Genomic DNA, 14,006 nt, shown 5'->3' on the forward strand with positions numbered 1-14,006 from the left:
TTCAATGGTTTTTATACATCTTTTCCAGGGATAATGATAATTGTTGTAGGCGCTTTAATGTGTAAGGTTTGAGGGAAAAGTCTAAAACTTGTCAGTCTTAAAGGGGCAGTACTATGTATTTTCCAGGGACATAGTGCCATTTTGTAGCACAAGCAAGCAACTATGTTAGCTTCACTTGTAATAAAGATACTACATATACAAATATGACAAAATAATTGTGTCTTTTTAATTGAACACCTTGAAATTTGGTCTGTCTCTTTAAGAAGCTCCTGCTCTTTCTGAAACTCTGCCTTCAGGAAGTCATCACAACATGACTCCTCTATTGAGAGAGTGACGAAGGAGGGGGGGGAGCAAAATTTAAAAGTGAAATTAATAAACTGATTAACCAGGTGATAATCTTTCCCCAAGTAGATCAACCCAAATCAAAAGAAAAACATTTCTATATTTAATCATAGGAAGTACATAAATACACCACCTGCTAGTCAGGGGCCTACACAGTACACAATACCTTCCAGGTAACATCGTATATGCATGCACTTCCTCCATTTTGCTTATAGAGACCAGTTATAAGGTTCTAATCATAAAATCAAACATTTTCTCCAGCTCCTCAGTAGCACAGCTGTTGTTGTTACATGCAGGCAGGTAGAGTGCATCACCTCGGCATGCTGATTGTTTGTTTTTATTTAATATGAACAAGAGAATTTGGTGAAAGTGCAAAGAGATTATTGGAATGGACGTAATCATGATGAGATGCTTTAGTCACAAAACTACTGCTTTACAGAACAACACGGTCCTTTTTAACCATAATGCAAGGGTGTAAATTTATTCAGAAAATGGCGTTATGTAACACCTGCACTAGGAGCTCAGCTCACTAATCTTCAGTCTGGATATTTAAGGACAGCACTGTTGCTGTGGTTGGCCTTAACTGACTCAGGGTGGAACAGTAAAGCAGCCAAAAATGAACGCCTGATTAACCCCAGCCTGTCTGGACCGTTTCCAGGCTAACTTTAAAGCTGCAGTATATAACTTTTACAAAAAATATGGGTTTTCTTTATATTTAAACTGTCAACATGTGACTACAGATGGCATGAGACAGATAATCTGTGAAAAAATCCATCTTGTCCATCTTCTCCCTGAGCTGCTATTACTGTTTGAAGAAATGCAGCGTTCCTGACCCAAAACAACCAGTCAGAGCCAGGAGGAGGGGCTTAGTGTTGTCAATCAACCTCCTGTCCGTTGTGAAATGTGCTAATGGCAAAGAAACAACTTACCATTACTGGAAAATTGTATCAGTGGCCTTTTAACTGGCTTTAGCTTTGGTGGCAAACTATGTTGTGGTGAACCAGCGGTAGCTTAGCAGAGAGCAAAAGTGAGGGGTTGAGCATAAGAGTGATTGGCAACACTAAGATCCTCCTCCTGGCTGTGATTGGTGTATTTCTGTAGTTAGTACTTTGAGAAGGCAGAGGAGCTGTAAGAATCAATAATTTCTTAAACATACATGAAACATTCAAGGCAACACTACAGGTATGTTTTTAACGAGGAAATACGATTGTAACATGATATATTAAGCTAAAGAAAAAAAAATCAATTTTCTATAATACCGCCCCTTTAAGAATTATGTTTTGCAGGGTTCCCCTCATGAACCTCTCGGTTCATGAGGGGAACCAATACATTATTTACTGACCCAATGCCAGTTTACCCAAGGGTCCACAAGTTTCTGGATTAACATTAAAGTCATAGTACTTCAGGCAGTTACCAAAGCATCCCACAGTGAATCAAAACAGTAACTTCACAGGTAACCATTGGCTCCAGCACTGGAAAATTATGCCTTACAAATGACCCAACACTGTACACCGCCAATGCAGGGCAGTTGCACAAAACAACATCCAAAATCACATCGTACAGCATCCAACCGAGTCTCCACACACACACTCAGAAGCTGATCACCTTGTCATACTCAATAAAAACACTTCCACACCCCTGGCTGCGGCCTAGTTACCCCCCCCCCACAGAGATGAAGAGATAATTGGAAATCATGACGCTAATTAACCTTCTCCAGGGTAAGGGTATTTATATCCTCCCCTTTTTGACGGAGCGACCAAGAAAAAAGAAAACGAGGGTGAGCGGCAGCGCCGAGCCGGGGCGGACGAGATGAAAGCTGAATAGGCAGGTGGTAAGAAATGATGGGAGAATATAGTTAGGAAATGGGAAGAAGGAACCAAGTTAAGGAACATCAATAATTCATTTCCCATTGCCTAATTTTCAGATTTATAAGAGGGACGAGCAAATGAGTCCGTTCCCGACTAGAGGTTCAGACTCTATAAATGTACTGTGGTACCAGTGGGTTAAACTGAAGCTGAAAGTCTTTTTGTAAGGAGTAAAAGAATTTAATTTATATTTTGATTTGTGCTGGCTGACTAAAGAGCTTTTAAACTTGACCACATTCACATACGTTCTCTAGGACATATGTGAATTCACATACAACTCTAGAATTGGGTCCAGATCAGTAGTTTCTTTAAGTAGTTGGTTTTGTTGAGAATTGGGATTTATTGTGAAAACCATTAACTCTAATTAAAGATGTTTTGCATACAAGCATGGACTTAACAGATAGTCTCCTTTCAGTCTGACTGTGATTGAGAAACTTTGCAATAAAAGACAAACATCTCAGTGTCTAGATGTGCCAAACAGGTAGAGACATATCCCAGATTACCGGCAGCCTAACTGCTGTGAAATATACGGCAGCCCAAAAGCACAATAAGAAAAAATTAAAAAGTCACAACAGCAAAAGCCACACTGGAAGCTACGCTAAAGGGGTTGTTGTAATAAGATGAAACTTATGCTAAAACAGAGGTTATGCTAAAATGGGTGGAATGCTAATACGGAAGTTATGCTAATACAGAAGTTATGCTAAAATAGAGGTAATATGAAAGCTATGCTAGTATGGAAGTAGTTCTAAAACAGAGGTTATGCTGAGATGGAAGGTAGGGTACAACAAAAGCTATGCTAAAACAGAGGTTATGCTATAATAAGTGGAAGTTAGCATACCGTACTCAGGTTGTGCTTGCAAGCCTTTTTAAATGTTCCATAAATTCTATTTTTGTTTAGATGTTGCTGTTGTGTTGATGCTTTAGCATGTTGATGACCTGTCTGGGCCACCGTAGAAATGTGTTTTGAATTGGGGGGGGCTTTTAAGGGAGTGGTTGGACGGTTGTAATACAAGAAATGTTTAAAACCACGTTTCTGTTTCCTTCCATCTTACATTTGGGTTGGACTAAAACATTAAACAAAATTTTGCTTGTGACATTTTGTTTTTAGTCAAAACTCTTGACTCAATCCAAGGAAAAGAAAAAGTGTCAAATCAAACTTTATTCCAAATAACTTCACTCCAGAAGTTTCTTCCCTTCGGTCATCCTCAAACTCTTGTCCAACTTTCACAACATTGGTCTCAGTTGTGTTTTGTGTGGTGGTGAAGAACAGGCACATGCACAAAATGTACCTTTCTTTCAGTTCTAGCTTTGGCAGGAGGCAGAAATTGGTTGCTACTGGTTACAGATTGGTTAGAGCACAATAACACACTTCTCAAAATAGCAAAGTGCAGGCATCAACGCAACTAGCAGACTCTGAGCATTCACAAAATAACAGTTTTTAGTTTGATCTGTGGTCTCCGTCCGTCATAGATCAGAGTTTCTGTGCTTTTAGAGGCCTGAGAGATTCCTTAAACGGAAATGATCCATACATGTGATTTTATTTGAAGGGAGAGCAAAGTGAGCTGGCTCCCCATGTGGGACAAAAGAGAACATGGGTGTAAGTGAGAGAGATGTTAAGGGAAGGTCAGAGGAAGAGAGACAAGCAGTCAGTCAGTCAGTCATGAAAGCAGCAGAAAGCACAGTTTGGGGAGGTGAAAGATCTCAGCAGAGAAGGAGTCCTGAGAGGAGAAAAGGACTCGTCTCAAATTTCCATTGTCGGCCATGCCACCTTTCTCCTCTCCCATCACTCGACCCTTTCTACAGAAGCTGGAGGGGGTCTGAGAAGGCTAAGGTTACCTGGCCGCCGTCCCCCGCTGCCTCTGCTGACTTTCATTCCTGCTTAGGCTAACAGCCAAGACCATTAAAGTGGCGGCATAGATTTTACAGGATAAACTTTCAGCACTGAATGCAGCGAATGCACTCCACACTCTGTCTCGTTACAATATCTATACCCCACGGCGGAGCTCCGCTATTTAATCACGCACCTCTGTGGTCCTATTTTAGGCAAATAATTGTCACCTTTTGTTAATGTGTCTTATTATAATGACTGTGTGGGCCAGGCACAGTTATTCATTAGCAGAAGAAGAAGCTAAATAAAAATGTGTGAGGAGCGCACTGCAACAGACAACAGCCTCAGGCGGCCGTCAGCGTTGGCCACAGCGATCTGTCATAAATACTAGAGGAACGGTTGCCGGGCAAGTTTGGTCCGCCAAAGAGTGGGAGTGGGTCGGAGCAAAGACAGGGAATACTGGCACTGATGGCAATTCAGTTCAGTTCAATTTAATGCAGTTTAATGCAGTTCAGATCAACTCAGTTCAATTCAATACTAAACTTCAGATCAGTTCAGTTCCAGTCAATTCAGTTTAGTTCAGTTTAGTTCAGTTCAGTAAAAGCACACGTTATATATAGGACAATGAAATATTGACATAACTGTATCTTCATAGAGTTGCTGTTCATGCTTCACCAGTTGATCTAAATAAAGTCGCCCAGAGAGTTTTGTCCTGCAGGTAAGACATTACCTGCTTCCACCTCCTGAAGAATCCCTCTCAGCCGAAGCTTCAGACGTCAGACATGAACTTTGAGCAGCAGGAACTTAAAGTGAATTGCGTTTTGTATTTAGGCCTCTTGCTAAAACAAAGTCTGCTATTTTGGAAAGCGAAGCTGCATTGACAGATGGTCTGTTAAGCCATTTCTGAGCAGCAGTTGGTTTCAGCCAAGCAGGCTGGTATTATATTTCACAGAACAGAAAAGTACATGCACACAAATATTTGCGAGGAATCAACTGTTTTTTTTTTGGTTTTTTTTCACCTCCAACGTGTCTGGGGACATTTTTTTTTGTTCCTGTCCAGTTTCGTTTTCAGGTTCGTTCAAACGTGAAACGTCTTCTTCTCTTTTCTTTGTTTCCTGTCGGCTTGGCAGACGAAGACCCACGGGCCCAGCTTCACTCGGATCCACGCGCCGTGGCCCGTGTTGTGTAGAGAGGCCGAGTTTCTCAAGATTAAAGTTCCCACCAAGCAGGTGAGATTCAGGTACACCTCTGACGCAGACCGGATTCTAAAAACGCCAAACTGACGAAATTAACTTCCAGGCTTCATATAAAGTGCTGTACAGTCATGATTTTCACATTTCAGGCACAGACCTTCACATATTTGAACTGGAATTTATGCGACAGACACATAAAGAAGTGCATAATTGAAAAATGATACGTGATTATGTTCAGCTGAAATCTTTTATTAATGTACCACATTTAAAATAAATACAATGAGGTAATGTTAAAAAAGTTTAAGTTAGTAGAATTCATTAGCATCCAGGAACACAATAGGGTTCTAACTAAGACAGACAAGTCCTGATTTATGTTGGGATATATTGTAGAAGCTATCAAAAGTGAACAAATGCTGCACATCACCCTTAACACACCGTCTCTATATTGAAACATGGTGGTGGCAGCATCATTCTGAGATGATCCCTTTCTGCAGTACATTATTAATAAATAATGTGTCGTATTGGGAACAAAATTTTTAGAGGTTGTGAAAGACTTGAGAGCTTCACCATGAGGCAACAGCTGCAGTAAATGTTCTAATTTGAATAATGAACTAAACTTAAAGCTCTGAGTGGTGACTAGGGTCATGTATATGATCAAATTTAAATGATTTTTTTCTAAAGGTCTTCTAGTCGACCTTTGTTTTGAAATGGAGCCTTATAAATGAACTTAACTGAAAAAACATTAATTAAATGTGCTGATTTGTGTTGGTTTGTCACATAGAACGACATTAAAATACATCCAAGATTTCGATCGTAACTTACGTGTAAATACTTTTGCGAAGTGCTGTCGATGTAGGTGACGTGTTGTTAAAAGCATTCTTATGCTTAAAGATAACTGAGCTGCAGTTATGTTTTATGGCAGAAAATGAGAACAATTTTAGAATCTGATCGATAACNCCCCAAAGAAACTAGAAAGAAATTGTCTGATAAAGAGACGATTCCGCTCAAAGTCTAAAGTACTTCTTGTGTCCAGCGCTGAGTGACCAGCGTGTCTGTTGTCTTGGTTTTTCTCAGAGTTACGAACTCAAAGAAGAAAGTGGTTTTGGGTCCAGTATGAGCTCAGTGTGGAGGAAACTGAACCAGCCCTTTGAGCCCAAAGTACCACACCAGGACCACGGCAGCACCAAGTTTCTGTCCCACTGCTTCTCCAGGGACAAACTGCACATGTAAGACTGTCCAACCATCCGTCCGTCCATCTGCTATGTTTTGTTTGCATTATAACCACAGTTGCATAGCATTAGTTACATTTACTGAACTACATTTATTTGAGTAACTTTCAGGAGTATTTTTACTACGTTGTACTTTTTACTTTTTTACTCAAATCATTTCATTATGAAGTATTTCTACTCTTACTTGAGTAGCATGTCTGGATTCTCTACCCTCTGAATGAAACACAAACATGTTTTAACCAAAGATTCATCAGGCACAGACACACACAGGCAGCTTTTATTAAAGTTTTATGGGGGTTTTTTATGGAAAGAAACTGATTTGGACACATTTTCTTTTGCTCGACTCAGTTATTTTTTGTTACTTATATGAATTATTGTCATTTTGGTCCTTAAAACACCAAAAATTCCCTTAGCTTTATATTTTGATCCGTTTGATGATGTAATTTTTAAATATTAAATGATTTATAATTTGATCAGTTACTCAGTACTTGAGTAGACTTTTTACCAAATGCTCTTACTGTTGAACATGTTGAAGTAGTGCTACTTTTACTTGGGTATAATTTTTCGCTACTCTACCTGCCTCTGCTTATAACCAAACATCACCACGTTGGATTCATCTCTTCATCTCCTTAGCAACAACTGGTTGCTACTTTCTCCCCTCAATCCAAACATCTGCTCTGACCGATTCTGATAGCTGTATCTAGTGGCTCCTGTGAGGAAGCTTGAGCAGCCAGAGGTCAAGGGTTGAGGTTACTGAGTGAACCGCTGAACAAGCAACCTGAGCATTAACCTGGACACTTGTTCAAATGAAGTATTCAGGACGAGCTTTGTTTCAGGTTGTCCTTTTGGTAAATCAACTCCTCTCTGCGTTTCCTCCGTTTCTGCACAGGTTTGAATTTTGCTGTGGACGTATTTTAAATCTGATTGGATATTTGACTGCTGCTCTTGACAAAAATGGGTAGAGGCCAGTTCATTTCTCTGGTTCCAAGGAGAGCTTTTATGAGTTTTTTTTAGCATTGTCCACGTTTTCAATGAGGTCAAGGGGAGGCATTTGGGAGAATATTAGCTTTCATTATACATTCCTAAAACCAACTTTCTTACATGTTTCAGAATAATTTTGGAGCATCAAGGTAGGTCAAATTGAAGTTATTTGGTCTCAGATGGAAACAAGTTAATTAGGACACTTTTACCCTAACCCTAAAGCCTCTATAAGGATGCTACAATGTCAATGGCTCTGTTTCAATCCAATTCGAATTCTTTAATAAACAGGAAGTAGTAGTTGCTAACTTAGAAATGGAGTGCTCCTGTCCATCCTGGAGGTTTGGGCTGGGAAGTTTAGCTAGGTCATAACTCATTTGGAAAATCTCTCTCCATCTCCCCTGTGGCGTAATAACTCTTTTTCAGAAAAGCTGAAAACCACGTAAACCTTTTTGCTTTTGTCTTTTTTTAATGCACTTTTTGAAGTATCATGTTAAAGAAAGCTAAAGGAAACGGCAAACTTCAAAATAACTTACTCAATTTCGCAAAATAATTTTTTACACGAACGCTTGGGGTTTTTCCGAAATGTGTTGAAGTGGTGAAGGGGAAATTGCAACAAGTACTGATGTTGCAAATTACTTATCCATGCTAGTTAGCACCCTGCACTTCCTGTTTTGTCACAGCCACGCGTTGTGTCGATGTCTGATGAAATGACGCTTAGCGTAGCCTGATTGGTTCGTTCCAAACTAGTAGGTGAAACATCGCCACATTTTAAAAGTTTGCGATTGAATCTAAACGTAGCTGCTGTTACCGATGTCCAGAGTGGACGAAGAAACGAAGACAAACGATTACTTCCTGTTTTCTGAACTCCATTTGGACACAACTGGAAGCTCCAACAGGACAGGGATCTTAAAGATGCATCAAAACCAGATGTGGAATCTAAATCAGGTTTTTACTTTAAGCTTCACAACTTCAACTCTTTTCCAGATTTGTGGACAGAGAATTATTTAAATAAATCACTTCTGATCTCTGCTACACTTCAGACTTGTCAGGTTCTGGTAATGGTGTTTAATGGATCCATAAGTCTTTCAAACACAGCTATCCTTGCTCTTGACTGACTAAATACTGTTTCAGACAGAGGTAATGGCACCTTATCTTTTTTCTTTCTTTCTGACTTCTCCTAATTTGGTCTTGTCAAAATGGGAAACCGTTGAACCATTTGTTTGACAGATTTTTTTTTTTCTTTTTATTGTTCCTTAGTTGTTAAATGAAAATGGTTCCCCACAGATTGGCACAGTACATTCACTCCTCCTACATGAACTCTCATCACTTGATTTGTATGATTTTAAATACAAAGAAACGCATCCATAACAACCTGCCGGCTGTGTTTACTTCAGGTACAACATCACGTCTAAGGACACGTTCTTTGACAACGCTACAAGAGGCAGAATAGTAAGTGTGTCTTTAGTGAGTTCACCATGTGTTATAATCGCTCATTTATTTACCTGTGATGGAGTATAAAGAGTGACGTAAAGGGAAAATAAATATGTGGAGAACAGAGGAGAAAATGTTAAACAAAAAATGTTGAAATTTCTAGATGAATTGCACATATTTGGAAGAAAAAAAAACATACCCAAATTTTGAAAAGTTGCGCATTTGCATGAAAAAGATACAATTTTCCACGATTAAAGGCATCAGTTTGCGATATTAGGACTAAAATGTTCTGTGACGTTGTAAAATAAAAAATTTACATTAAACATTTTTATGGAAATTCTTGTAAATTTGTTTATTCTTAAGGTTTTTTTTTTCAATTTATTATTTTAAAATATTTAAAATGTAGGTCTAACATTGTACATTTATGCTTTCAATCATGGGAAATTGTGATTTTTTATGTTGGAAAATAATAATGTTTTTCCCTGAAACACATTAAATCAGTCTAGAAATTTTAGAGATTTTGGCAGAAATCTACTCCTCTGTGGCCACATTCTATTTTTTCGTTTGTCCACAATGACTCTAACTCTTCATTTATTTCTAAACTGATGGTCTTGAATCTTTTCCAGGTTTATGAGATCCTGAGGCGGACGGTGTGTGTACGAACATGTCAAACCATAGGTGAGGAGGCTGCCACAAAACATTGTGGCAGAATTTTTGTAAAATTATGCCACAAAACAGAATAAAAAAAAAAAAACTTTGTGAAGAAAGATAAAGACTTCGGTCTTAGGTACCCAAACGTTGATATTTGAGTAAAACCAAATGAACCCAAAGCAGACAAACTGTCTTGTGATGTCGTTGCATCACAACCACAAACTGGGTGTTTAATGTGACAGACCAACACGACCACCTGCCCTGCTCCTGCATCCCCACATCATGATGCTGCCACCATCATTTTTTCTAAAGTAAACAGCTGCACTACAAAATATACTACACAATATTTAGATTCTGATTTTTGTTTTACTTTTCACCTCCATCCATCCAGACTTAGTGTATACAATCTGAAACCAAAGTATTCCCTCAGCATGATGCTGCCTCCACTATTTTCACAAAGTCAACTTTCTAATTTTCCCTTGACCTAAAATGCATCCCCTACTTTGTGTTGATCTGTCGCTTAATACCTTCATGAAATACCTCAATATATATCCCATTTAGATGCATTTAGAGGTAGGCTAGGCTAATTTAGCTTAGCTTAGCTGGGAATTTTTCTCCCTGAATATTTCCATTGACTGTTTGACTCTCCACAGAAACACTGCAGCTCACTAGATGTTCCACCAATATCAGGACTGTGATATATTATATTATATTATAAATATAATAATACTACCTCAGCGTTAATGTTTGTTGTTGCTAGCAAAGCAGGAAAAGGCACCAGTTCTCCCAAACAGCCGTGCTAGGAAGCGGGTTAGCTGCATGTGTAACATGTACGTTGGCGTTGACGTAGTTTGTGCGAGCCGTGGTTCCTCTGTGGAGATGAGCTGACACCCTTTTCATGTCCAGTGTCCCCCATATGTCTGGTTGGCTGGCCCATGGCAGCAGACGGCCTCAGCCAGCGGGTTCTCACAAGCCTGCAGGGGAGGAACGGTAGAGAAAACAGAGCTTCATCTCTCTCTCTGACCTTGCTTTTCCTCTATTCCCTTCATTCCTCAGCGCAACAACACACACACACACGCACGCACACACCCTGTTGCTCTGCACCATCTCCTCCACAAGTGGGTCACACTTCCTAGGTCAGCTTGAACTGATTGGAAGCAGGGGCCTCTGGGAGATGCGGTTGTTTCTGGCTGGTTGAGTGTGTGTTCATGCGTGAGGATGGGTGTTTCCTGGGTGTGGTGTTTGTTAACCACACAGGTGTTCTCTGCTTTTTAACAAATCCCCTTCCGTGGACTAATAATGCTTACTCTGTCTTTGGACTGCATTGATTTTGCTTTGAATTTAGCCTGAGATCAACACATATTCATGTAATAGAGCATCTTAGTCAGCACCCAGATCTAAATCTTATAAATAATGTGCAGTAAAACGTGACAGTATATGTTCTCTTCATATGCCCTTATGACGCAATCATTTCTTCATGCATCAGCTCACAAAAACAAATAAAATACAACAACATGTTTTCTTTGTAAGCTCTTCAGTGATTGGAAGAAAAAGTTCCTAAATTCAAAATAAATAGACATGTCAAACTTGTTGACATAGGTTGACATTTTAATCATCTGAAAAACTCAATTAACAGAACTGCTTTACTATCTGTTTTTTCCCTCTGACCAGTGGTCTGAGTTTCTGATTTAAAAACTGCTCCATTTGAAATAAAACGTGTGACGTGATGTGACCTGACCTGACCTCACCGATGGCCCTCCTCTCTTTTCCAGGCATCAGCACGTTGATAGCCAACGGCGTATATGACGCCGCCTTCCCTCTTCATGATGTAAGTGTGAGCCGTGAAGTATTGACTTAAAACTATTTCCCATATCTTGCTGAAAAATTACACGTAATTTAGTTTTCTCTCATTTCAAGCGTACTGAGATTTGCAGCAGAAACGGCCGGGTGGGATTTTGTGTTTTTGCCGTGAAGGTGGAGGAGATGCATTTTGTTTCACAGATTATGTGTCTCATATTAAACTGCCACTATGTCGTGGCAGTTTCAACAAATATGTGAAAAGGATATTATTATAGAAGTCAACATATATTCCAATTTTTTCTTGTGAAATCTGATCATTTCTCCTGATTGCATTTCTTGTAAAATAAACTCAGTTTACATTTTTCGTGTCTGTATTTGACAGATTTCCTTCCTTCATATTGATATTTATTCATGTGGATTTTCTTTTTAAAGTGCTTTTAAAGTGTGACTAGTTGTTTTTCCTGTGTTCTGGTGTTTCCTCATGCCTGTCCTTTTGCTCCGCAGGGCGACTTTAAGGTCACTGGGCACCTGGAGGAGCGCAACGACAGACAGGTGCTGCTCCGCTTTCACACCTCTGCCATTTCGTTCAGTTTGGTTTAACCCTCCGTTTGCCCTCCTCCTCCCCCGTTCCATCTGCCCGTAAAAGAGACGCTAAACTTCGACGCCGGATGTTGAACGTGACCCCTGGCCAGGGCCCGGGGTCGGGCTGCTCGCAGCTCGAACCCCGGCCCGCCTGATATCTAAGCCTCGGTCGACGGAACACACGGGCCTTTCTGAACAATGGCGGTTCTGTTCTCCTTTTGTTCGCATTCGTACGTCGTCCCATCTGCCTAACACCGGCACAGATTGGAGTTTAAGTCGAGCAAACGTTCCTCCGAGGCGGAGCGAGAACGAGAGAGGGAGAGAGAGAGAAACGGTAATCTGTTGACTGAAAGTCCAGACTGGAAATAAACCCGCGGTAAATAAATCTGTCCAAAGTGTACCACAACATAACAGAACAAGCAGGGATGGGAATGTAAATTAGGATAAACAAAACATTTTTCAGTTGCTGCACAGGCTTCCATTTCAACCCAGCCGGCGTTATGTCTTAGATTTCTGCTTTGGATTTATAATTTAACACTTATTTAACAGTTGAACCACCATATTCTTTTTTGTGCTATAAAGCTGATTGTAAACGATAACGAATGATTAATGTACCTGCTTTTAAAAGCCGTTGATTCATGTATTATAGCACGTTTAGTCAGTATGAATATGATCGTAATTCAGTTTTTTCTTTGTTTTCTGATATTCTGTTCTAATGTTTTCTGAACATGTCGCTGCTGAAAATGAGAATTTGTTCTCAGTCGACTGACCTGGTTAAATAAAACAAATTATAAAATAAAAATGAAGAATAGCCCAGAGAACAGAGATATTTTACATACTAATATACTGTATATTTAAAAAATGATTAAGAAAATCCGATAGATGCAGCACAAAAGAAAAGTTCTGATCTACTTCGTTGATATTTTCACCTATGTAGAGAAGAGAACTAACTCTGGTCTTTACTGTTCGAAAGACACGCAGCGAGAACTCCAAACAAATGTCTCAGATCAAATGACCTAATCAAATCCCAGACCTGAATCCGACTGAGCTTGATCAGTCAAGAAATGTCAGTTTCTTGACGTGAAAAGCGAAAACTCGTCAAACATGTTGAATTTTGTGGCTACGAGAAAAATGTCAAAAATGTAGAAAAGTTGAATCAGTTCTAGGTTTGCTACGGTTAAAGCCAGAATGTTTCTCCTAGATGCTGCAATAAGGAATAACTTTTCTTACAAAGTGGAAAAATCTGGACTATTTTCAAACACTTGCATGTCTGATTGGAGGAACGGATAAGTAATCTCAAACGAAGGAAGCACAGTAAAAGCCAAAGTGACAGTAGTTTCACTTCTCTCTCTGCGTTTCTGGGCGTAAACACAAAGCGTTTCTGGACAGCGCTCCGTGTGCGGTGGATGTAATCGAACCTGACACCGTGTTTCTGCCGGGCCGTCTTCCTCCCACCTTACCGGGTTTCACTCGTCTTCAGGATGGAGTTACTTACACCGCAGCTCCTCAGGGCCTCAGCTCAGCCAATCAGGAGGCGCCTGCCTCCAGATCAGCTGTGCCTCCGGGAAAAAAAATAAAATGTTTTTCAACATGACATCACACACCTACATTGACGTGACTCTGAATGTTTCTCTCTCTCTTTCTCTCTCTTTGTGTGTGTGTGTGTGTGTGTGCGCTGTTAGGTTCTTTTCGAAGAGTGGGCAAGATACTTGGCCTTCTACAAGTACCAGCCCATTGATCTGGTCAGGTAATGTTCCAAAACAGAAGAGCCGGCTACCCCTCTGAACACGTTTCATCTCATAACTACCTCCGAATTTATGGTTATAGAAAATACTGCAGTCAGTCAGGTCATATTAAATTATCCTCAGAAATGCATAATTAATGTTTTCTCAACAGCTGGCTAACTGGCTATTTGTCATACATTTTGACTTTTCTTTTCAACTGAGTTCAGGTTTGTGACTTATTGTATTTCTATTTATTTCTGAAGCTACAATCTGGAGATACGCAAGAAACAGCAGCTAATGGCAACAAAGATATTTTGCATAGGACATTCAGAGTTAACAGTCTTTTTAGCGCAAATGTGAGTTTATTAGTCAAACATTTC

At 39.8% G+C, this 14,006-nt stretch overlaps 1 protein-coding gene across 3 annotated transcripts in view; it reads left to right on the forward strand.

Moving 5' to 3' along the window:
* ano2b (anoctamin 2b) overlaps positions 1-14,006 on the forward strand; it is a 74,726-nt gene that overhangs the window by 14,671 nt on the left and 46,049 nt on the right. For all 3 annotated transcript variants that reach the window (XM_008401428.2, XM_008401429.2, XM_008401430.2), the window contains 7 exons: positions 5,166-5,264; positions 6,303-6,454; positions 8,833-8,887; positions 9,496-9,547; positions 11,293-11,348; positions 11,825-11,872; positions 13,585-13,649. In XM_008401428.2, the coding sequence (XP_008399650.2) occupies positions 5,166-5,264; positions 6,303-6,454; positions 8,833-8,887; positions 9,496-9,547; positions 11,293-11,348; positions 11,825-11,872; positions 13,585-13,649 (527 nt within the window). The remainder of the gene's footprint in view (positions 1-5,165; positions 5,265-6,302; positions 6,455-8,832; positions 8,888-9,495; positions 9,548-11,292; positions 11,349-11,824; positions 11,873-13,584; positions 13,650-14,006) is intronic.

The sequence above is a fragment of the Poecilia reticulata genome, linkage group LG23 (genome assembly GCF_000633615.1).
Source record: "Poecilia reticulata strain Guanapo linkage group LG23, Guppy_female_1.0+MT, whole genome shotgun sequence".
Classification (NCBI taxonomy): Eukaryota; Metazoa; Chordata; class Actinopteri; order Cyprinodontiformes; family Poeciliidae; genus Poecilia; species Poecilia reticulata.